The sequence below is a fragment of the Eupeodes corollae genome, chromosome 1 (genome assembly GCF_945859685.1).
Source record: "Eupeodes corollae chromosome 1, idEupCoro1.1, whole genome shotgun sequence".
Taxonomy (NCBI): Eukaryota; Metazoa; Arthropoda; class Insecta; order Diptera; family Syrphidae; genus Eupeodes; species Eupeodes corollae.
This window is the reverse complement of record NC_079147.1, coordinates 167,483,125-167,509,927: the sequence shown is the minus strand read 5'-3', so window position 1 is coordinate 167,509,927 and position 26,803 is coordinate 167,483,125. Positions and strand designations below refer to the sequence as shown.

General features: G+C 38.0%; 1 protein-coding gene across 1 annotated transcript; it reads right to left on the bottom strand.

The window, feature by feature from the left end:
* Nucleotides 1–6,930: 6,930 nt before the first annotated feature.
* LOC129946798 (zinc finger protein 133-like) lies at nucleotides 6,931–8,064 on the bottom strand. Its single transcript, XM_056057134.1, has one exon. It carries the CDS (start codon nucleotides 8,062–8,064, stop codon nucleotides 6,931–6,933), a length of 1,134 nt encoding a protein of 377 aa, XP_055913109.1.
* Between the last annotated feature and the right edge of the window lie 18,739 nt (nucleotides 8,065–26,803).

Genomic DNA, 26,803 nt, shown 5'->3' with positions numbered 1-26,803 from the left:
CTTCTTTGGACTTAGAAGGCAATTGAGAAGTAAAATCCTCTCTCGGTCATCTAAAATCACCACCTATAAGACACTCATCATCCCGGTTCTCATTTATGGCGCTGAGGCCTGGACCCTGTCAAAGAAAGATGAGAGCGTCTTAGGATGCTTCGAGAGAAAAATTCTTCGGGTGATTTTTGGTGCCGTACGCATAAATGGAGAATGGAGGAAAAGATATAACGACGAACTGTACGGGCTGTACAGCGACACTGACCTAGTTAGCAGAATTAAAGTCCAACGGCTTAGATGGCTAGGTCATGTAGAGCGGATGGACATCAACGCTCCAGCCCGGAAGGTCTTCGAATCCAATCCCGAGGGACGGCGCAGTAGAGGAAGACTCAGGTGGCGCACCCAGGTGGGAGAGGACCTCAACCAACTTGGCGTGCGAAACTGGAGACAGCTAGCTAGACCGAGCTGGCTGGAGACGCTTGTTGGTTGAGGCCCAGGTCCGCCCCGGACTGTAGCGCCACCTTAAGTAAGTAAGTAATTAGTACAAAAATAAATAAAATTCCATTGAAGTCAAAATAGACCTTAGGGCCGAAAGGCATTAGTAGTTAGTGTTATAGTTTAACTTAGAGTGTCCGTATTGGACCATTAAGTTAGTTGTAAGTTATGGATAATTAGGCTAGTCTTATGAATTTTTGTCAAGCTTTAAGATAGGTTTAAGAATGGACTAATAAAAATGAATTAAAAAAAAGTGCGTTGGACTGGCATGCAAGGGGTCTTGGGTTCAATCCCTGCCTGTGCCACCTTAATTTAAAAAAATAATTTTCGCGGGTACTGCCTCTTGCGAGGAATTGACAATTCTTTAAGAGTGATTCTTGTCATGAAAAAGTGCTTTCTCAAATTAGCCGTTCGGATTCGGCCTAAAATTGTAGGTCCCTACAATTGTTGTGCTTAACTCATTAAGAAAAGTGTTTATACAAATACTCTATAGGTACTAGACTTACGACCTGGGTAGAAGATAATAACAGAATTAGTTGCTTTCAAGCTGGTTTTCGAGCCAACCTTTCACCTATTGATCAAATTTTTGTACTCAGAACCACTGCTAGGCGTTTTATTGATAAAAAACAGAACTTATATGCCTTTTTCGTTGATTTAAAAGCGGCTTATGACATTTTTAATAGGAGGTCCTTACTCTATAAGCTCTCAGCAATTGGCCTATCTACTAAATTTATCAGAGTCTACGAAAAAATTCTCGAAAACACGATGGCATCTGTTCAGAATGGTTTAAAAGTATCTAGAGAATTTAGTTGTGAAGCATGTGTCCCTCAAGGATGTGTTCTAAGCCCTATCATGATTTCACTGTATATGAACGATGTCGAAAACAGTATACCTGGGGGAGTTCAGTTCGGGGATATTACACTTAAAGTCTTATTTTATGCTGACGATCTAGTGATTTTATCAGACAGTCCGCTTACTCTACAGCTCAAACAAGTTTTGTGATCTATGGGATCTTAGAATAAATACCACCAAATCCAAAATAATATTTTCAGATGAGATAATTGAGGTCGTAAATGAATTTAAGTATCTTGGGTATACAATGAGATATAATCTTAACATTCAAATCTTTATAAAAGAGAAAACAACAAAATTGCAATAAATACAATGTGGTCCCAGTTCTTCGCAAATAAACTCGTAGATCCAATCTCAAAATTCAAAGTCTTCAATGCCACCGTGAATACTTGTTTTTGCTTTGGTAATGAAGTATATGGTTTCGAACAGTTGGAGGAAATGGAAAATATACAGAGGTATTTTTTCAAGCGAATTTTTAGGTTACCTATTAACACTCCTAATTATGCTATCCACCTAGAGTCAGGCTTACCTCAAATTTTCTTGAAAAACTTAAAGGTTAGGTTAGGTTATAGTGGCTGTCCAAGATGGAAACGGACACACTTTGGCAAGTTTAATGGCCCATTGTGATACCACATGAATCTTGAGGCTTCCTCCTAAGCTCAATGGAACCAGCTAGAGTCCCTTACGAAACGTGAGAGGCTGATTATACTGATATGATTTAGATCGTTTAGATCGTTAAAGAAAAATTCTCCAAGGTAATTCTTGCGTTTTCGAGCTAGAGCAGGGCATGTGCAGAGAAGATGAAGAACCGTTTCTTCCTCTTCCTCGTCCATACAGCTTCTGCAAAGTCATTTGAGAATACGCCTAGTCTCGTGGCGTGCTTTCCTATTAGACAGTGTCCGGTTATGACACCTATTATCGAGCTTATATGCGATCTGCTTAGAGAGAGCAAGCACCTTGAACGTTTTAAATCCAGTGTTGGCCAGATGTTTTTTGTGGCTTGCCTCCTCGCAGCGTCTTGCATTAGCAACAGTTTACAAGTAGCGATTGGTATGCCAGTACTTGCCAAACGTGGTAGGATGGGCTGTACTGTACCGTTCCTGGCAAGTTCATCTGCCTTACAGTTACCTGGAATGTCTCTATGGCCCGGCACCCAGCAAAGGTGAATATTAAACTGTTGCACCATCTATTAGAGATGATCGACAGTTATGGACTGTTATAGAGTTTGTAGAGACAGAGTCCAGAGATTTGATAGCGGCCTGGCTGTCAGAGAAAATACGGATATCACGTTTTCTTTGAGCCAAGACAAGACTTCCTTAATCGCCAAAAGTTCCGCCTGGAACACGCTACAATGATTGGGAAGGCGGAATGAGAGACTTAATTTCAGTCGTTCAGAGTACACACCACCACCAACCCCTTCTTTGGTCTTTGAGCCATCTGTGTAAAAGTGGATTGACTCATCTTCTAAGAATGTCCTATCCTCCCAAAAAGATCTGGTAGGTAAAGAAATCTGGAAATTCCTGTCGAATTGTAGTTGGAGGATGGTGTAGTCTGTGTGCTTTGGAATTGATTCTAAGTACCTTAGAATTACGGTGTGGCCAATGTTGTTGTTAGTCCACTGCGACGAAGCATTGAGGCGAATAGCAGAGCTTGCAGCTATTTGTTTACTAAATATGTCAAAAGGTGTAAGGTAGAGCAAGGTGTCCAGTGCTGCAGACGGGGTCGTGCGAAGCGATCCGCTTATACATAGGCAAGCTGAACGTTGGACTTTATTTAATTTATCCCTGTTTATACCTTTCTCTAAAGCAGTCCACCATACTGCCACACCGTACGTTAAAATCGGTCTGATTACCGATGTGTATAGCCAATGCGTGATTCTGGGCTGTAAACCCTATTTAGTACCAATAGCTTTTTTGCAAGAAAAGAGAGCTACAGTAGCTTTTTTGACTCTTTCATGTACGTTGCGTTTCCAATTTAGTTTTTTGTCGAAGACAAGACCTAGGTATTTAGCCTCGTCTGAGAATTTTAATTGGATTCCTTTAATATAAGGAGGGTTGACAAATGGAATTTTGTGTCTCCTCGAAAATAAGATCAGATCGGTTTGGTGTGGGTTAACACCCAGTCTACACCGACCAGCCCAAAGTGTTAGTCTGTCTAAGGCATTTTGTAAGAGTTCTTTTAGGATATTAAGATGCTTTCCTGAAACTGCTATAGCAACGTTGCGTCGTCGGCATAGGCTATCACTCTGAAACCCTCCGCATCCAGACTAGTTAGGATTTCTTTCACCACTAGGTTCCAGAGGAGAGGGGATAGAACACCACCTTGGGGTGTCCCTCTAATAACGAATCGTCTGCAAGAAGAGTTGCCCAGTTTTGAGTTAATTATTCTGCTAGTAAGCATTAAATGAATTAACTTAAAGGCTAACGCCGATTTTATGATCAGAGTTATGAAGCGATCTGACCAAAACTTGCAAAAAAGACTCCTTAAAATTTGTTTTAGTTGTGGATATAGTCCGGTCAAAAATTGGTATGATCTTGCTGTAGCACATAGCCTTTCAATATCATTGCCAGTGGACAATGTGGAAGCAATAAAAAATGCACTATATGAATGTATCTCCGTTATAGATGACTCGATGTATAGGCTTTGTGTTGCGAGAGGGACTGCATCAACATCCAGGAATATATACAGACAACTTAATCTGAAACTTGGTGAAAGAAACTATTTTAGAGAAGAGTTTACAGTTTCTGAAATGAGCTTGATCTTCAAGATAAGAACGGAAATGCTCGATTTGAATTATTGACCACATAGAACAGACTTAAACCCTGTGTGCTCCCTTTGCAACCTTGGTCAAAATATTACAGGAAATCCGAAGGCTCTACTTTTATTCTAATTTTTTCTTTCCCAAGAGGAATGTGTCAGTGTACTAAACGGAGATCGTGGCTGGAAGCCTCTTATACGCTATGTCTCACATGCACGAAAATATCGAAACAAGATGTAAATGTGATTGTATCTTTTCCTTTTTTTCGTTTTTAACCAAATTAAAAGTCCTTAAAATTCAAAAATTAAATTAAAAAAAAAACTTGAGAAATATGCAGTTCTTTTACCATTTTTTGCTTTTTTCTCACTTACAAACCATTATCTGTTTTAGCTAAACTAAAAGCCCATTACCAATATTTTTCTTTTTTTCCTTAATTTTTTTGTTTTGATTAAACTAAAAGTCACATTTTTTATTAAACATATACATTTTTTTTTATAATAAGCGCACTGGTTTTGAATTCCAGAATATTGCAATAGCTGGAAAAGACAGAGTGTGGCAAGGAATCTCTGTACTTAACAGTACGACTGAAGTTGGGCTCGAGTGCATATTGATGAGCATTCCTAGAAGCGCGAGTATTACGGTTGAACTGTTTAAGGGGAGGAATTCAGCTGGCTATTTCTCTAGAGCATAAACCATTAAAATAACGGTAAAAGAGGGTGAGACAAGAAACATTTCGACGATGTTCAAGTGACGTAAATGATCTTATGATGGTAATATCACCAATCAGTCTAAATGCTCTACGTTCAATACTGTCTAAGAGGCTTAAGTAAGTTGCAGGAGCACCAGCCCAGATATGGGAGTTATACTCAAGTATTGGACGTATATAAGTCTTGTAAATAACAGCCAGATCAGAGGGGGAGAAAAACTTCTTGCATCGCCTTAGAAAACTTAAACGTCTTGCGGCATTTTTGGCGACATCGCGAATGTGATCGTTCCACAAAAGGTGGTTGGTGATACAAATACCGAGAATATCAAGATGTTCAGTTTCCTCGATGCAAGTGCCATTTATGGATAATGGCAGGGGGGGTATATTTCGCTTTAACGATACAAGACAGCATTGCGTTTTCGAAGCATTAAATTCCACGCGGTTTCTTATTTCCCATTGTACAATGCTGTTTAGGTCGGAATTTAATGAGCTTATCATATTTTGTCATTGCAGTTCCACATCCGAAGAAGAGGGGTGTGAATCTGAAAACGAATATGAAAAGCTAAGAGTACTATCGTCAGCGAAACAATGTATTGGATTAGATGTTGCAGACAGGAGATCATTAATAAAAATGAGAAAGAGTGTTGGAGATAGAACAGAGCCCTGGGGCACACCAGCATTTATTTTGTGGTTTTCAGACTTGAATCCATCCAATACAACTTGTATTGAACGATTCGAAAGGTAAATACTAATCCAATGAAGGAGGGATTCATGAAAACCGAAAGCACGCATTTTCGATAAGAGAGCCTGATGCCAAACCCTATCAAATGCTTTTGAAATATCTAGTGCAATAATCTTATTTTCTCCAAAACTATGTAAAGATTTGTTCCACTATTCGGTGAGATGAACCATGAGATCACCAGTGGACCTATTGCTACGAAAGCCGTATTGTCGGTCATTAAAAAGCTTTCGATCTTCCAGATATTTCTCGAGCTGATAATTAATCAGCGTTTCCATGACCTTGAAAGGAGGGACGTAAGTGCAATCGGTCGGTAATTAGAGGGTGAGGAAGATTCGCCTTTCTTGAGAATGAGCTGGACAAATGCAGTTTTCCATCCGCTCGGAAGGAGACCTGAGGAGTAGGACAGATGAAAAAGCTTACGCAGTGGTTTTGCCAGCGATACCTGTTATTGCTTTTTATACTATATATATATCAAAATATACTTTAATGGTGAACATTATTCCATATGGTTCAATGTTTTCTTTGTTTTTGACTAAACTAAAAGTCACATTATGAAAATAATAATTTAAAAAAATTGTTTTCTTTAATATTTAGGTATATTTATATTTACAATTACATTTTCTTTTTTTAGCTATGAAACTTATTTTGTGAAATATTCTCTCTTTTTGCTCAAATTGTACTTTTTTTTTGTTTGTTTATTTAATTAGTTTTTTTTTCCTGGCAGACGGCTTATAAAGCCATGCTTTGGATATCTTTTATTATGAAATATTGTACTTATAAGAAAATTGAAAAAATAAAGAACTTATCTATCTATCTATCTTATTTCATGGCTTAATTGGGATGAAATGGCATCACGAATTGCTTGACTGGCGACAAAATGAATGAACCTACCCTGTCGGGCTATGAGATGATCTTCTCTCTGAGTTCTTTTTCTATTTCTCTCTTGTCCTTGCGGGTTTCAAGGCTTCCGTCTCGGTGTAAACATTAAAAGCATTATTTTATTAAAATCTAGTGGCTATGTTTGCATATAATTAACAAAATTGCAGTCGTTCCTAATTATCTTTCCAAGCAAACCGACTTTTTAATCTGGAAAAACTCATAATTTAATCACATTCTTCCTTTCTTGTCATCAAAAGAAAATTCAACAGAAAAGAGAGACTAATAATAGTGATGTTTAAATAAGCACTTCCCATTTTTATTAAATAGCATAGCCAAAATTTAGGAAATACAAACAAATAAGTGTTTTTTTTGTCATAATTTTACATTTATTAATACCTATAGTAAAAAGAAATTTATGTTAAAGCAACATTTTCAAATTATAATTATTATAAATATATACAAGACAAAAATTTTGATCATTTATGTTATGACACATCCCATTTTTTCATTTTATTCGTCAACCAAATCAATGGTGAATTGTAGAGGGTCCTCTACTATCTCTACACTGTCAGACGACTCAGAGGATTGCATCCGTCGAATAATTCCACCTTGCTGCCGCGGTTTTTCTTTGGCTTTTTCAAACTCATCTTCCTCAAGACAGATGATGCTATCATCACTTTGTCTTCTTTCTAAGGCTGGAATAAGTTTTATCCAGCGAATATGAGTTAATCCGCAAATTTCACAGAGAAATCTCAACTCCCCAGAATTGGTATGGGTTCTCATGTGTATATTACGAATGCTATTTTGTGCGTATCTTAGTTTGCAGAACTTGCATTTAAAGGGTTTTTTGGAAGCATGTTTCTTTTTGTGAGCGATTAAATTCCTAGGCTTATTGAATCTTTTCGGACATACACGACAAACATAAGGACGTTCGCGGGCATGATCTCGTCGTCGGTGGGCTGCCAGGTGTTTCGGTAATTGGTATGCCTTAGGACAAAGCTCACAGATAAATGGTCTATAGTCCTTGTGCTTTCGGTAATGTTTGTAAAGATCCCTTTGAGTGGTAAAAGAACGGGAGCATTTTTTACACTTAAAAGGTTTTGTTTGGGCGTGAAGCATGAAATGGTGGCGCAAACAATTACGACGAAAAAAGCCCCGACCACAAATGCTACATGTAAGTGGGGTTTCACTTCCACAGGTATTTGCAGTGCACTCGTTCTTCTCTAGGTGCATGTTGAGTTTTTTCTTTTGCACAAAACCAGTTCCACAGCGCATGCAAAAATTTGCATGCACTCGGACTTTCAAGATGTGTTCAGTTTGTTCAGCTTCGTCGATAGACTGAAATTCAAACTCGAAATCATCGAAACCTGCTTCTTCTTCCTCTTGGATACATCTAGATCCATTCACACCTAAACTCAAGTTATTATCATCATCAAGCTTGTTGGTGGCCTTCTCTGTTGCAACCTCTTTGGTACTAAGAGGATTATGGACACCTACTAAGAGATCTTCGCACATATCGTTGAATGTATAGTTGGTTCCATTGTTTTCCACACTTTGTGTACCTTCTGATCCTGTTTCCTCATCAGAATCAATAATGAAGCAACTCGGCTGTTCTTCAATCCGTATTTTAGGTAAAAGCGGCATCTTATTGCATTTCTTAAAGAATGCAAACTAGTTAGGTCAGTGCATCCCTACTTTTTATGAAGCACTACTAATCTAAATATATTAATGTTATTAAACAAGTTCTAAAAACAAACATGAATAACATAATCGCTTTTTGTTAAGTACTGCACAAAATTATGTAGGTTGTTATTGTTTTATTATTAATTTTAATATTTTGATTTTAATTTCAATCGCCACCTGCTGCAACTTCCAATTTTTTAGCTGTAGTGACAGATGTCCATGACAGCTTCTTGACAGTTCACTTACAAACACACCCAATGCCGGCTTGGAATCTATAACGTATGTTTGGTAAGGTGGAACCTGTGAAAATGTTCTCAATTTACTGGGAATGATTTTTGAATTTGTGGAAAAGACTTCTGCTTCTGATTTTTGTTTGCTAATTTTCATGAAACTACAGTTGAGTTGACTGCGATTTGTGATCACGGTACATGACTGTTTACCTCCGCCGGTTTACCTCTGCCAGTTTACCACCGCCAGTTTACCTCTGCCAGTTTACCTCCGCCGGTTTACCTCTGCCAGTTTACCTCTGGACAGTTTACCACCGCCGGTTTACCTCTGGACGGTTTACCTCCAGAGCAGGTAAGGTAGTTTGAAATGTGGCTTATTTTGCTCACAGGGTGCTTCTTAATAAATGCAAAGGCTGATATTTCTGCTTCTTAGTGTTTTATTTTATAGTGTTATTCGGACGTGAGTTTATTTATTTTTAAATACTGTAACTCATGAATGTTTTAATGGTCAATTTCTCGTTTTGTCTATTGAAGAAAGAGAAATTTGAGCTTTGTTTGATTAAAAAGATTGAATTCTGTTAAATATTCAAAAAAAAAAAACACAAAAACTTACTTAAATATCAAATGAATATTTTGCTTTAGAAAAAAAACGTTATGGTGTTGTGGAAGTGTCATAATTCATTTCATAAGTAATAAAAATAAAGAACAACACAAAATTAAATGCCAAAAGTTTTCAATTCGATGCTAGTTTTGAAAATAATAAACTACCTTATCTGCTCTGGAGGTAAACCGTCCGGAGGTAAACTGGCGGTGGTAAACTGTCCAGAGGTAAACTGGCAGAGGTAAACCGGCGGAGGTAAACTGGCAGAGGTAAACTGGCGGTGGTAAACTGGCAGAGGTAAACCGGCGGAGGTGAACTGTCCTGCTTCGTTGTGATCAGTCGATACGCTCATTACAAATTCAGTATTCGGATTTGAAATACATTTTTTTATTATTTTATTTTTTTTTTAGAAAAGGGAGGGAGGGTTTGAAAGGAGGTGTAGGTGCACATTAAATTTGAGTTGAATTGAATGACTAGGAAAGGCTGAGTCTGGTAAGGCATTCCTCTACAGCTAAGGAACGAAAATCTGTATTTGACAGAACGACTGAAGTTGGGGTGGAGGGTATACTGACGAGCATTCCTAGAAGCAGCAGTATTACCGTTGAACTATTTAAGGGGAGGGATGCAAGCGGCTATTTTTCTAGAGCATAAACTGTAAAAATGGGTGATAAAAGAAACTTAAAGACGATTAATTAATTAATCTGTTTTATTTTAATTTTAATTTTCATGATTTTAAATACAAATTTCAATTTCATGATTTTAAATCACATTTATTAAAAATAACTGATGTTCAGAAAATACAATTCGACTATTTACAGTCAAATATTTCATCTTCAAAAGTCTAATAGCAAAACTACAATTTATCTTCTTTGAAGACTTGTAGAAACTATATAATTCACAGTAGCTCTATGTAGCTCGGATTATATGGAGTCTCCATTTATTCGAGAAAATATGCGTCAAGACAAGGTGTAATGGTCATCTTCTTATAAGCCCAATGCTACTTTATTTCTATTTTCATTTTCATGGTTTGTTGTGAACACCTGATTAAATAAAATAGCTTTAGAAAGGAAATAAATTCATACCCATGTTTAAAACTTTACCTTACTGTAGAAATCCTCGCATCCGAACCTTTTTGGATTGGATTGTTTCCTAAATATATAATAAGAAAAAATAACATACGAATTAAACTTAAATAAACAAATTTTTTAAAATACTTATCTGAATAATACAAAAATAAAAATGTATACCCTGCAAATTTCTTGCAGCTAGATTTCTTTTCTCTCTTTACGAATGTGCGGTGGTCTTACTCTGTCCAAATCCATGATGACCACTTAGAATGGAAAGCGCTCAGAAATTCGACAAATCCAACCATTTAAAGATATATCATCAAATGACTGATGTCGCTGATGTTTGTCTAAATGGTTTGCTTGCCAAAGTTGACAGCAATTTTCATCTTTTGAAGAGAAATCGTTAGAGAATTATTGACAATCCTAGCAACAATATTATGATGAATAAGTAATCATTCTATAAAATTGTTAATCAATTTATCGATAACTTCCTTCCTTTCAACCGGTTATTTTCGGAGAACTGAGCGCGTTCATAAAACATAAGCTTATGTCAAAGCCACAACGAAAATTCACTTAAGTTTGCGAAATTACTGCATAGCCATAATTCAATTTTGGTCACGTACCTACATGTCAGATTTTACTTATGCTGCGAGCGACTGGGATCGCTCTTGCTTAAGTGTGCTTAAGTTAACGAAACTGAACAAAATTTAACGAAACGGAGCTAGACTCCATTATGTTCACACGTATTGAGAGTCTTTGTATTCGCACGTTTACATTTATTTTCAGGGGATGCTGACAGTGACGTGAAAATTCGGTAAGCGAGCGGTAAACGAGGCAAGTCTTTAGTAAAGGGGGAGTCAAACTACGGCCGACGACTTCCAAGGTAGCGTGGGATAGGCCAAGCCGAAAAACACCGCGGTACCCTCTAGTTGTAATGTCCGTCCGATTTATTACTTTTCTTTTTTTTTGATAAAATCTTATTTTGGCATGATATATGTTTAAATTTAATGATCTGAGATTTATGCTCGTGAGGAAGATCCTACACCGTTTCCGGCGAGCTAACGGACGTGCATAAACTAGCATGCCAGCCCGCAGGCATAGAAAAAAAAGGATACAAATCTTTCTTAAAGGAAAATCATCTCGTTGCAGATTTTATATACAAATTTAAATTTCATGATTTTAAATCATATTTATTAAAAACAAAATCTAATTAATTAGCCTATCCATATCCATAACCTCAGAAAGAAGGCACTAAAGTGCAATCGGTCGGTCATTGAAGGGTGAGGAAGATTCGCCTTTTTTGTAAATAGGCTGGACAAATGCTGCTTACTTCTGCTCGGAACAAGACATAAGGAGGAAGACATAGATGAAAAAGCTCAAGCAGTGGTCTTGTCAGCGAGGAATTAAACATCTTCAGAACAATGCCACAGTACGAGTGCAAAAAAAAAAGTCAAATGGAGTGTCCATTACATTTTTACGGATGACCAAATACAGGGACAATATACCATTTTTTTTTGCATTGCAGGCCTTCCTGACTTGCTTTAACTTTTTCGGGTTTTCCTCACTTGGGTTAGCATTAAAACAACAACAACAAACTTACTCATTTTGCCCTAATCAAATCAAATCAAATCAAATGGGGTGGCGCAACAGTCCGTTGTGAACCAGGGCCTAGTGACTTACAACTCTCAACCATTCCTGTGTGCGAGTACTGTTGTCAGGAATGGAAGGGACCTACAATTTAAGCCCGAATCCGAACGGCTAGTTTGAGAAAGCACTTTTTCATGACAAGAATTACTCTTGAAGGATTTTTATCAATTCCTCGCAAGAGGCAGTACCCGCGAAAATTATTATTATTTTTTTTTTTAATTAAGCTGGCACAGGCAGGGATTGAACCCAAGACCCCTTGCATGACAGTCCAACGCACTAACCATCATGCCACGGGTACTACACTTTTGCCCTAATAACCTCGTTAAAACTCGAAATGAACCATGCGTTCTGACATTTTTAACCCTGTTCGGGATAAAAGTTCTCATTTCCAGGAGAATCAGCCTTGTATAAGATAAGCGCTGGCTTTGACGTCACTATCAAGTAAGCATAGTAATAAGTTAAAGATCCTGAAATAAACTTCTACGTTAAACTCAAATTCATCAAAATTTGAATATCAATATAAATCGTACCAACATTTGAGAACGAAATCACATAAGATCCATTCGAGGCTCGTATAAATGTCAAAAACCTATCCATAGTGAGATTCTACTTTAACTTTTATCGGTGTAATTTTATGTATGTAGGTAGGTATAGGTACTCCAAATACTTACAGCATAGCCAGCGGATAGCATGTCTTCTAAAAGATGTTTATATCCAGTTTTTTTTTTGCGGCTATGCTGGAACTCATCAGCTCTGGCAGCATAAAAATCCAGAAGGGCTTCTGTGGACTCCTTCGTCCAGTTCTTTTTGTTTCTAAAGAATATTTAATTATTTAATCATGTAGTTTATAAGCTAAAATTAGTTTTTTATTTACCTTTTTCCTGTTTTCTTTGTGTTTTCCAATTCACACTTGACTTGGCGGTCGATTTCAAAGTTTTAACCAAACAAATTTGACATAAAATACAAACTTCAAGAAGGGGGTTTGTTCGTAGACTACTACATTAACATGTGGTGTTGAAGCGAGCTTGAAGATCGCCTCAATTCTTTATATACCTGAATCGAGTTGAAATGAGCTTAATTTGACTCGATTCCCGTCGGAGTTCGGATTCGAGTCAAAATTTGTGTAAAAAAACCTGTGTGGAGGAGTTGGTTTTACAAATAATGCGTTATGGTCTGTTTATTTGCATGTTTGTGTACAAAAAATATAGTTTTGTTTTAATCAAATTAAAAAAAAGTGAAATTTTTGCACATGGAGTAGGTAGCATATTCTTATATGATGCTGAAATATTCAGTTTTTCATTGTTTAACACGAATCAAATTATCTCACTTGCACTTCTTAAGAAACATCGAAACACCATTTGCATTTTAGAAAGTGTTGTCAAACTTAATCATTTTTAAATCTTCTTGTGCGGTGGAAACATCAAAAAGATTTATCTAATCTAAACTGAGATAAACCTTTGGTGGAAACATAGCAAAACTTAATTATCTTTTCTGAGAATGACGACGAGGTATACTCTTGAAACCTTGCAAAGCAATGTAAAATACAACAACAAATAAACAACATGTAAGTTTTTTTTTTAAATTAGACAAATTGTATAAAATAATAAATACAATTTTTGTTCATAATGTTAAATAAATATCTTTTCTTTTGTTTTCTCTTGCAAAATAAGCCCAGTTAGTCCATTTTCACTAACAAAACTAAATAATATCAACAGTAATAGATTGATTTTTTCCCCAATGGAAAACACACATGATTCCAACTATGCACAACTACTCTTCCAACACAGCCATCGAGATACAAATGCAATATCAATCGTACCAACATTTGAAAACGAAATCACATAAGATCCATTCGAGACTCGTATAAATGTCAAAAACCTATCCATAGTGAGATTCTACACGAACTTTTATCGGTGTTATTCTCACTATGGATATTGTTTTTGTTATTCGTGTAAAATCCTACTTCACTATGGATAGATTTCCCAACAAAACACTTGTATTGTGAATTATCCAAACACCCTATTTAGTATTTCGTGAAGTGTGTTTTTGTGCTTCAAAATTCACCATACGACAAGAACTATGTGCTGAAATCAATTGCAAATTATAAAAAGAAAAACAACTGACAACTTTCCTTGGAGAGGGTGGGACTTAACAGCAAATCTCAAATCTATATGCGAGAGAGCTTATCGCAAAACAACAAATTCTTATTTCAAAAAGCGCTTACACTAAAAAAAAGTAAACAACTGGCCGCTGCATACACGATTCGAGGAGCTGTTTATATAGAACGTCATCTCAGCGACACAGCTGTTCTAATAGACTGCTTGCAGACATTGAATTTATTCCAAAACATTTTTACAAAAAAAATAAGACAAAAAATATAAAAATAAAATAAACAATAAAAAAAATAAGAAGAAAATTATAAATATTTCAATTAAACAATTGAAATTATAGTTTTACCCAATAATGAGCGAGTTAAGGACGATGGTGAGGGTTTTGAGTGGGCGAAAAAATGGGCTTAGGGTTTGCCACATTAATGCGCAAAGCTTACTGTCCAAGATCGATGAGTTTCGGGTTCTATTCGAGGAATCCGGTGTGGAATTTATGGTTCTCGTGCAATGTTAATGATCAAATGTGTTCACTGAAGGCATATAAAGTTTTTCGAGATTGGGTCGAGGTGGAGGGGTGGCAATTTTTGTAAAGAACATTATTAAATGTAGGTTGCACTGTGTTTCCGCTTCCGACAATAAAATTGAATATATGTTCGTAGACTTGATAGGCTCTGAAAACAAACTTCTTTTCGGAGTAGTATACAGACCAAAAATAGCATTAGCTTTTTGCCTTTAATAAGCCTCTTGGAAGAAGTTTCCCTTACCTGCTCTGATGTTAACAGTAATATTTTAGTTGATACTAGTCTTCCTGAAGGGTTGAGTATTTTTGGTTTGCAATCAGTAAATACTACCATGCCAACACATTTCTCAGGAAGCAGTTCAACTTTGCTCGATCTGTTCTGGGGAAGTGATATTCAAAAAGTTGCACTTTATGACCAACTTTCTGCACCAGGTTTTTTAAGACATGACCCGATATTTCTTGCATTCGATTTTCATATTTCTTCATATTTAATAACATTCCAGTACAGGGACTTAAGAAATATTAATTTAAATGCATTGGAACACCAAGCTAGAAATGTTAATTGGGAAGCTTTGTATAATATGCATTCAACAACGGAACAAGTACAATTCCTTAACGAAAATCTTAAAATCTTGTACGATGCTCATGTTCCTTTAAAAACAGTAAACACTGACGTTCATAGGCCTTCTTGGCTCACTTCCAAAATACGATTTCTTATACAGAAACGTGATGAAGCTTATAAATGATGGAAACGATATAGACTACTTGAACTAAGACAAGTGTACTGCTCCCTAAGGAATAAAGTAGTACAAGAGATAAAAGCTGCTAAAGCCACGGTTTTTTCTACACGTGTAGGTTCATCTTTGAACAAGCGTCAGTTGTAGAAGAATTTAAGAGAAATAGGCATTGGTAAACTTAAAGGTGACGCCGTTGACAATATCGATGGCAACGACTTAAATCGTAAATTTGTTTCGTTACCATCCATACCCGTTTCCATCAACGTTGAAAACTCTAACGATGTAAGACTGGGCGAGAGGGCCATAACCCCAACATTAAGTTTTGGTTTCACCACCATAAACGGCACAAATATAGTAGAGAGCCTTTTATCTTTAAAATCTAATGCTTATGGCGTTTATGAGATTCATCCCATATTTTTAAAAGTTATTTTGCCGATTCTCTTACCATACATAACTCATATTTTTAATTACATTCTTACAACAAGTGAATATCCTCCTTAATGAAAACTTGCAAAAGTCATCCCTATCCCAAAAAATTCAAAAATGGATGATTTTAGGCCCATGTCCATTTTGCCTTACATCTCAAAAATTGGTACAAAGACAAATAAATGCGTATTTAAGTCGAATCTATTAACGCCAAACCAATTTGGTTTGGCTGTATTACCTCGCTCATAAATGTGACAGCAGATTTGCGACAATCGATGAATGAAGACAAAATCTCGTTTCTAGTTTTACTAGACTTTTCCAAGGCATTCGATTCCGTAGACCTCTCTGTTCTGTGCAACAAACTTTGTTTAGTTTCTCATCCAATGCTGTAGATTAAATCAAATCTTACTTGAGTGGAAGAAAACAAACAGTTGATATATGTATGTAAATAACAATTTATCTGAGTTTTTGTCAATTCCTAGGGGAGTTCCACAAGGGTCAATTTTGGGTCCACTCTTGTTTTCATTGTACATTAACGCACTTTCTAGTATTATAAAGTACTGTAAAATCTGTATGTACGCTGACGATGTGCAGTTGTACCTAAGTTGCAGAGTCGGTCTCATTGAACATCATGTAGCTTGCATAAACGTATTTCACGTTGGTCTCAATCTCATGGCTTCCTATTAAACCCTTTGAAATCAAACTGTTTCGTTATTTCACGGAAACCATTAGACTTATCCTACTTTCCATTGGTATTCCTTAACAATACTCCAATACTCTGAGACAGCTAGGAATCTAGGTATTGTTTTTAATCGCTGCTTGACGTGGGATAATCATATAAATTCAGTCATAGGAAAAACGTATGGTGTTTTACCTCTCAATCTTTTACCCCTATCAAAACTTGAATTATGCTGGTGAAAACATTAATAGTGCCAATTCTTATTTATGGGTGTGAAATATATAGTTCGTGAGATTTTGAAAGCAAGTGTAAATTAAATGTAGCTTTCAACAGCGCAGTTCGTTATATCTATGGTTTACGAAGATATGAGCATGTTTCAGCGTTTTGAGTTAAGCTTTTCAACATGACATTTAACAGCTTCCTGGAGCTTCGTACTCTACTTTTGTTTTCTGACATCATCGCAATGAAGTGATATACATATTCCTTCTGTTAAATAAAGTGCAGATTATAGGTAGATCAGCACAATGAAGGATAAATTTGAGTTTCAAGACGTCAACTCCTGGATGTTGTCAGGGTTGCTCTGGAAAGATGCTGATTGAAATTTCTTTCGTCAATTTTAGCAGTAACATTGGAAAACATAAGATTAAATTCATCCGCATTAGACTCTAATAATTTTAGGTTAGCTTAATGAGAGATGGCTAGCTGAAGGAAGGACAGATTGGAAGGAGAGGCAGAGGTTAAAGTAGTCTTACCGTAAACGATCTGTGAAAACTTCTTCCATCACTCTTGTTATGTAGTCGTAGTTAAATTTTAGGTTGTGAGTATATATTGGTGTTATGCTAGATTCCACACAGATAGCATTATTCGGTGTTCAGTTTGGTAATTTAAATAAGCGTTTGAAAATATGCCTTTGAAATGCTTCAAACTCCTCAAGAGGTAAGTAACAGAAAATCTGTGCCCCATAGCCTAACCATGTGTTGACAGTCGCTTAAAACATGTGGTATTTGGACACAAGACCAATTTTTGGATTTCCAAAAAATCTTGGCCACATCAAACTTAAGGCTTTATTTGCTTTGGATTTTTGTTGGCGAGCTTCGAAAAGTTTAATTATGCATAAGCAAAAATCCCTGGTATTTAAACTTTTGCACTACCTCAATACAGACATTTTAGGAGACCAATTCTCTTCGGGAAGTGTAATTCTTTGACGTGCTTTAAAAATCATTGTTTTAGTCTGGTTTGTATTTACATGTAAGCCCCATGTCTCACAAAAGGAATTTAATTAGTTGATTTGCAGCTGGAAAGTGAACGGATTGTCAAAATTTTCACTTGGATATCAGCGAAGAATATTCTACCTGGAAATAAATCACACATATCAGTTTTTTGTTGTTTTGGTATGTTTTGGTATTCAAATTCTATAGTGTTTTTGAGATAATTTTTGTTAATTACCTACTCAATTTTTTGATAGTCTTGTAAGCATCATTCTGCATTACTATCTGTATAATAAAATGTATGCTAAGTCGATTTTCATACTGGTTCTTGAGATATCGACGACAAGAAAAGCTTTCCGAATGTAAGGACGAACGAACGCACGTACCTACATCTCTTTAAAAATCTTTTATTTAGAATCTAGGGACCTTGGTAATTCGAGAAATGTAAACATTTTCAATTCGACAGTTTGAACCGATTAGAATAACTTCCTATGGGAAGTTAAAAATAAAGAAGGAACGTAAGGCTTGCTGCGATCAAACTAGCAGTCATTTTATTTCTGTTGCCGCTCTGCAGGAAAATGTCAGAAAAAGATGTGTAGGTGAAATATGTCAATGTTAATTAAATTCCTTGCAAAAAATAAAATAATTTGTTAATTATAAGTTGAAATATAATATTTTCACTCCATAGAAATTAACGTATTTGTTTTATTCAAAACATTTAAAATAAGTCCTAATAAAACATTTTTATTGGACATTTTCAGAGAATTTTGTTATGACACTAAAAAACCAAAACCCGTGTTGCTAATGTAGAACAAAAAAGGATAAGATACTTAAACAGGCCCAGGATTGAAATGGGCATGCACTGAACGTGTCCACCATCATTAGGTGGTTTCTTTTTTATTTACTTTATTCTTCTTTTTCTAATATTCTCGATCCCAGAAATTTAAATATTAACGCGTGCCGAATAGTTATCATATGGCTCTTAAGCGCCTCTGCTGTTTGCAGAAAAAGGTACATTCTGATCCTATGGTTATTTCCAAAATCAACCAACAGGTCTCCAGTTTGGTGCAAAAGGGCTATGCGAGAAGATGTAATAGAGAAGAAGAAGATTATTCATCATCGTCGAGGACTGCCGATATTCATCGTTACAAATCCAAACAAGCCTGGCAAGATTCGGTTAGTTTGGGACGCAGCGGCCTCAGCCAATGGTATCTCGCTGAACAAGATGCTCTTAAAGGGTCCTAACCAATTGAAATAGTTTCCTGAAGTTTTATATGGATTCCGATCGAATAACGTGGCGATTTGTGGCGACATAGAAGAAATGTTCCACCAAGTACGAGTACGCAAGGATGACCAGTGTGCCCAACGTTTTCTTTGGCGCAATGGCGAAGAAAATCGCAAACCAGACATCTATCAAATGGAGGTACTTACCTTTGGAGCTTCATGTTCTCCGAGCATAGCGTTATACGTCAAAGATTTAAACACTGCTGAGTTCTCCGAGCTGTGGAGAGCATTATTAAACACCATTACGTGGACAATTTATTAGATAGTGTATCCACTGTCGGCGAGGCTGTGCAACTGGCCAAAGACGTGCGAGAGATCCATTCTAAGGCGGGATTTCGAATGAGAAGTTGGATGTCGAATTCATCGGAGGTCCTTAAGTCTCTTGGACAACCTATAGAAGGTGGAAGCCGGGTCATAGATTGTGGGAACGAAAACAATATTGCTAAGGTCTAAGGTTATGGTGGCTTCGAACTTATGACGTATTCACCTTTTCATTGAAGTTTATCAAAACACACGAGGATGTTTTGTCTGGATCCAGATTGCCTACGAAGCGTGAGTTACTTAGAATTTTAATGTATATTTTTAATCCTCTAGGTTTCTTGGCCTTTTACTTGGTAAGGATTAAAGTATTTCTCCAAGACGTTTGTCGGCGGAAACTAGAATGGGATGACCACATTAGCAACCAAATGGGAGTCAAGGCGGTGAATATTGTCAAATGTGGAGCATTTGCGAATTCCAAGATGCTACAACACATTATCAATGAGCGATGGTGGTTCAGTGCAGTTGCACATATTTATGGACACCAGTGAAGACGCATTCGCAGCTGTGGCATATCTGAGGTTCTGTGATAGTTTTTCAACGGAATGTACACTGGTCGGAGCAAAGAACAAAGTAACCCCACTGCTCCCTGCTTTAATTCCCAGGATGGAGCTCCAGGCAGCCTTGTTGGGTGCCCGACTTACTAAGACGATTGTTAAGGGTCATGGTGTCATAATAGACAGGAAGTTCTTTTGGACAGACTCAAAAACTGTTTTACAGTGGTTGCGCGCTGATGCGAAAATGTACAAGCCGTTCGTGATGTTTCGCATCGGGGAGATACAAGAGAAAACAAAAGTTGATGAGTGGCGATGGGTACCCAGTAACTTGAATGTCGCAGACGAAGCAACAAAATGGACAAAGGAACCTTGTTTTGATAGGAATAGTAGATGATTACAGCACCAGGGTTTTTGCTCCAGCCGGAGGAGTATTGGCCTAAGGAAGTTATCTGCAAACAAAAAGACCTCTGTGTAGAAGAGCTACGACCTAAATACGTTATGGTGATACGAGAGAACGTGAGCCAGATGGAAAAGGGAATCCAAGAATTGGTAATACACTTTAATCGTTTTTCTACATGGAAGCGTCTCCGCAAAGTGGTGTCATGGATTGTCAGATATTGTCAAAATATTTAAAGGAAAGCGAAAGCAAGGGCGATGGACACTGATCCGATTTCGATAGAGCCATCATCCGATGAATTGGTAATGGGAAATATTCGGTCAGACGAGATGCAAAATGCGGAGGTAATCTTATGGAGAATGGCTGAGTTTGCGGACGAGTTGGCAATGCTTAAAAGGGGTGACCAGATTCCGAAAAGAGTGAAATATATAAACTTAACCCTTGTATTGATGATGATGGAATTCTGCACCTAGAAAGATGAATTAAATACAGATTTTGTTAAAGAAGAAACCAGGCGACCAATACTTCTATCAAGAAAAAATAGGGTGAGCTTTCTGATTATAGATTTCTACCATAGACAATTTAAACACCTTTGCAATGCTACAGTATACAATGAGGTTAGGTAACGATATTATATACCTGCATTAAAAACATAAGTTAGTTCGGTTAGAACTCAATGTGGCCACTGCATTATAAAAAGTACAACACCGCAGTTTCCTCAGATGGCGCAGTTACGTCGAGCTCGTCTTGGATCGTTTAGAAGGCCGTTTACATTTGTTGGTGTCGACTCTTTGGGGCCAATTTTGGTTGTGCATGGCAGAAGTCAAGTCAAACGTTGGGGTGTCTTATTTACGTGTCTCACAAGCAGAGCGATTCATATAGAAGTGGCGTTTTCTCTGTCGACAGATTCTTTCATCTTGAGTATCCAGCGTTTCATTGCAAGAAGAGGAAAGCCATCTGAGTTCTATTCAGACAATGGAACGAACTTTGTTGGCGCGGAAAAAGAGCTAAAAGACCAGTTTCAGCTAATTAACAAGAATGCTCTACTTTCCAAGTTTACATCTCCTCATACGAAATGGTTCTTAAATCCTCCAGCAGCTCCACACATGGGAGGCAGTTGGGAGCGACTAATCGGTTCAGTGAAGAAGATCCTAAGAGAAGTCATGGGAAACAAGCGGCTGAACGATGAATCTTTCCAATCAGCTTTAATCGAAATAGAAGCAGTGGTGAACTCACGTCCTCTTACTTATGTTACTTTGGGACCTGACGACGGAGAAGCGTTGACACCGAACCATTTTATTCTTGGGTCATCAAATGGAAATAAGGGACTTGTAAACGATAATGATCGTGAGCTTATGTCACGTAAAGATTGGCGGCAGATACAACAGATTGCAAACATTTTTTGGAAGCGATGGGTGCGTGAGTACCTACCAACTCTTACAAAGCGTACAAAATGGTTTCAGAAGGCTGAACCAGTGAAGACGGGCGACGTTGTTCTGATCATCGATGAAAATTTACCGAGGTGTACTTGGCCAAAGGGGATAATTACCAGTACAGTCATTTCCAAGGATGGTCAGGTGAGAAGCGCGACAGTGAAGACGGCAAGTGGTGTTTTTGATCGACCGGTGGCAAGTTCAGCTTTGTTAAACATCTCTCAAACTACAGAGAGCAAGACAGCAGTTGAAGGAGCTCCCTTACTGGGTGGGACAAGATACTTTAACAGGCCCAAGAATGAAATGGGTTTGCACTGAACGTGTCCACCATCATAAGGTGGTCACTTTTTTATTTACTTTATTCTTATCTTTCTAATATTCTTGAACCCAGAAATATAAAGGCGTTTTTCATTGTTACTCAATAAGTAACAACCCGCCTTTTTTTTGACTTAAATACCTTTTTTAAATTAAGAACATGACTTCAAACTAAATGTATCTTATAGAAAATATTATTTTCGACCTTCAATAATTGTTTTTGATAAAAAAACAACTGTCAGTTTTTTCATAAGAGTTAAATATACAAGTATACGCAAAATTGGTAAAAAATGAAGTTCGATTCCTGATATCTCGTGAGTAATTGAAAGTAGTGACTTCAAAATGATTTCATGATGTGCTAAATTTTCTTAGAAAAATACAATCTGTATTTGTTTGCATAAGAAATATAAACTTTCAAGAAATGCTTCTAATATTGGTAGAATTTGATTTGTGACTAAAAATTCGGGTAACAAAAATAAATTTAAAATCAAACTATTTTATCATATGCAAAATATTGTTGGTCATATTTAGTTACATACTTAAAAATTCAACTCACAACTTTTTTAACGAAACACGAAAACACACGATAAATTGATGATAAATGGTTTTCGACTCAAGTATTAAGAGAACAAATAAAAATATTGACTTCAAATTACGTATCTCACACAATATATTGTTATGAATATTTTATTAAAGTTTTAAGCACGGTTGTTGCGGATGTACAAATTTTGACATCCGCGGAGGCGGATGCGGATTTTTCGAGACTCATATCCCCGGATGCGGATTCTAGAATGTATTACATAAAAACAATTTTAAGTCTGTTAATAAAGGAAAATTGTATTGATTATCTCTGCGTTTAATAATTAAATTTAAAAATGGGTGAGTTATATTTAATAAAAAGCAAGATTGCAGCCTTCTCAGACTGTAATCTGTTTCTTAGTGGATCGTATATTAATCCAGCTCCGCTAAATAGTTCTTCGCTGGGAACACTGGCAACTTTAGAGAGCCTTTTAAAGTCTGTTTAATGGACTTTCCACCAATCAAGTGGATTATTATCCAATTCTAGTCTGTTTTTATTTCGGTAACATGCTAACTCCCTTCGGAGAAGGGCTTCGTGACTAGCGTTATCAGAATCTCCTTCACCGTGGTCTTCAGTTGATGAATCTGGCATCTTTTCCATATCGCTTCTGAAGCATACCTGCATCTTCTTTCTTTTTTTAAAAAGATTTTCATTGTTTGCACTCTCAAATAAAACAAACTCTTCTGGGAGCTTTGATTTCAAGTGGTTTTTCAGCGAAAAAGTCGTGCGTCCTTTTCGTCAGTATGTTTTACGACAATTTTTTTATTCGGACTTGTCAGGATCATTTTTATTTAAATTAAAATAGATCCAGATGCTGCTTTTTGTTGGTGGTGGCATTTATGTTCTGTATTTGTATCACTTTGTCTATCAACTCCTACTCTCACCTCCCTGCGGTGAACATCGGGTGCCTAGTACCTCAACTGGAGATTGGGTTCCAACCCCAGTGGAAAGTTGGTGGGGGCAGCAAACGAGAGAGGGGGGGGGAGAGGTGTTTCCACTAAGGCACCTCTCCTTATCCAGGAGGCAGCGGACGAATTCTCGAGATAGAATCAACGGTGGCGTCTACAGTTCCAGTAAGGTTGAACTACTTAGTGAACACCTTATAGGGCTTCTTCGACATATTCGGAGCCCAGGCCTGTAAGGAGCGGTTTATCCGGCTCCCCTTCCTTGGACTTATACTAAGGATGTGGCCCTCCAGGTTGGGGGTTGTGCCGTCGGGGTGACTTCCTGGCCACGTAAAAACATCATAGTTTCGAAGCACCAACAAGCCTCGGATACGGACGGATTCACTGTTGACAACCCACGCAAACGGAAAAAGGACAACGAACTTCGGATATGTACGTGGAATGTTAGGTCCCTTAACAGACCACGTGCAGCCGAACAATTAGCGGAAGCCCTTAACTGCTGCAAGGCAGATATTACAGCCATCCAAGAAGTGCGATGGGATGTACCGGGCAAACGCAAACTAAAAGACTGCGATATCTACTACGGCGACTGCTACCGAGAACAAAGACAGCGTCTATTTGGGTGTGGATTTGTTGTTGGAAATAGACTCAGACAAAAAGTCTTGAGTTTCAACAGTGTGAGCGAGCGCATCACGACAGTCCGCATCAAGGCTAAATTCGCCAACATAAGCCTAATATGCGCGCATGCCCCAACAGAGGAGAAAGATGAAGACACCAAAGACATATTCTTCGAGCTCTTGGACAAGACATATGAGCAGTGCCCTGGCTATGACTTTAAAATTGTCTTAGGAGATTTTAATGCCAAGCTAGGAAGAGAAGACATCTTTGGTGGTATAATCGGGAGATACAGCCTGCACGACACCACCTCCGACAACGGATTCAGGCTGGTCGATTTCGCTGCGGGGCGAGACGTTCTGGTAGCTAGTACACAGTTCACGCATCTTAATATCCACAAGGGGACATGGAAATCTCCTGATCAATCAACCGTCAACCAGATTGACCACATTGCGATCGACGCACGACACTTCTCCAGTATCCAGGATATCCGAACATTCCGAGAGGCCAATATTGACTCGGACCACTACCTCGTTGTAGCCAAGGTACGGCTACGGATATCCCGATCCAAGCCAAAACAAGGAAGTACTGTGAGAAGATTCGACATTAGACGGCTACAATCGCAAGAAACTGCCATGTCCTTTTCCGATCGAGTCTCTAATAACCTCTTAAGGAGTCCTATGCTTCCTGCATTAAGCATTGAAAACCAGTGGCAACATTGCCTTGCAGGCATCAGAGATGCCGCCTCTGAAGTACTAGGTTTCAAACGGTCACTACAGCGAAACCCCTGGTTTGACGACGAATGCCGGCAAGCGCACGCAGCGAAACAAGAGGCATACAAAACGGCGCTGCACAAAAGGACTAGAGCTGATCGTGAGCTCTACGAGCAGAAGAGGAGAGAGGAACACCGGCTTCTTAGACGGAAAAAAAGAGAGCATGAGAAGTGCGCGATCGAGGAGATAGAGGGATGTCACAACAGGAATGAGATTCGTAAATTTTACCAAAAGGTAAAAAAAACCTCCCAAGGGTACCAGCCACGAACCGAAGCCTGTAAAGACGATCAGGGGAACATTGTAGTAGAACCGCAGTCGATGCTGAGAATCACTTCTCCAAATTATATAACGGCGATGACGAACCGAACTGTAAGGGAGATAGAACCACTCAACCTCGGCTTCGCAGATCAACAATTCCGCCTACCCGACCTTGACGAAGTGAAGTGAAGATAGCTGCGCCAACTACAGAGGCATCAGTCTCCTTAACATTGCGTATAAGATCCTCTTTGCCGTATTATGTGAACGTCTGAAGCCATTCGTCAACAACCTGATTGGTCCTTATCAATGTCTAGTTTTGACATCCCTGTCAAACTTATCCGTTTGTGCAGAATGACGATGGAGAATGCACGCTGCTCTATCAAGGTCGGAAAAGATCTTACCGATTCATGCACTGTCATGCGACTTCTTCAACATCGTTCTGGAAAGAATTGTGCAAAACTCAACCACCAACACTAGAGGCACAATCTTCCAAAGGTCCATCCAATTACTCGGATACGCAGATGATATTCACATAATTGGAAGATCAAAGCGTGATGTCAGTGGAGCGTTTTTGAGCATTGCGACGGAAGCGAAGAAGATGGGTTTAGTGGTCAATGAGGGCAAGACCAAGTATATGCTGTCATCAAAAAAGGACACTGAACGACGACGTCTTGGATAAAACGTCACCATGGACAGCTATAACTTTATGCAGACAACGACACCAGCGCTGAAATCAAACGAAGAATAACTCTTGCAAATCGCTGCTTCTTTGGACTTAGAAGGCAATTGAGAAGTAAAGTCCTCTAGCATGTAAAATCACCATCTATAAGACACTCATCATCCCGGTTCTCATTTATGGCGCTGAGGCCTGGACTCTGTCAAAGAAAGATGAGAGCGTCTTAGGATGCTTCGAGAGAAAAATTCTTCGGGTGATTTTTGGTCCCATACGCATAGATGGAGAAGGGATTAGAAGATATAACGACGAACTGTACGGGCTGTACAGCGACACCGACCTAGTTAGCAGAATTAAAGTCCAACGGCTTAGATGGCTAGGTCAGCGAATGGACATTAACGCTCCAGCCCGGAAGGTCTTCGAATCCAATCCCGAGGGACGGCGCAGTAGAGGAAGACCGCGACTCAGGTGGCGCACCCAGGTGGGACAGGACCTACACCAACTTGGCGTGCGAAACTGGAGACAGCTAGCTAGGGACCGAGCTGGCTGGAGACGCTTGTTGGTTGAGGCCCAGGTCCGCTCCGGACTGTAGCGCCACCTTAAGTAAGTAAGTAAGTAAGTAAGTATTTGTATCACTTTTTCATTTAATATATAAAAATAAACTGTGTCCTCTGGCCACTAAGCAAGAGCTTTTATATCCTCAAATCTGTGACCATTGCATATGACTTGTTGTTGCTTTTGTCGTCGCCTACTTGGGACCGAGATTTTTTAATTTAAAATTTTTACAAAGGGTGAAAGTGTCGTTTTTATTGATCATGGTGTAGTATGCGGTGCTCTTGCTATGTTTCGAATTTGAAAAAAGCGTTAAAAACATCCGCATCCGCAACAAACTCCGCATCAGCTTATGCGGATGCGGGTGCTGATGTTGAAATTAATGCAACATCCCTAGTTTTAAGCCAGACCAATTGACAGACAGGATTTGAAGTTATCAGTGTGGGTCACATCCCATACTCTTTTTCCACTCCCTCTCCGCTATTTTATCGTAAGCGACATTTTCGCTAAAAATTACCACTAAATGCATGAAGTCATAAAACCTCTTGTCAAGTTTAAGTTTAACTGTAGTTTATAATTTCAAAAATTACTTAATATATGTAGTTCACCGGAAATGACTTTATGTAGTTCCTTCCTAACTAAAAGTTTAAATAATTGTTTTCCTTTAACTTCCTTCACAGCACAAATTACTTATTCTACTAATTTACCCTATCTCTCTTTGAATCTTTTAATTATCTCAACTGTTATAACAGATTCTCTTAGTTAAAGAACATTTTTATTTTACGGCGAAAAGAGAACATTTATATTCACCACCTAGATTCTCTTAATTTAACCTTTACGAAACATAATATTATTCTTATCAGCTTAATTAATTCACCAT

Coding starts and splice junctions, on each gene's coding strand:
- LOC129946798 (XM_056057134.1), bottom strand. CDS start 8,064: ATGCCGCTTTTACCTAAAATACGGATTGAAGAACAGCCGAGTTGCTTC.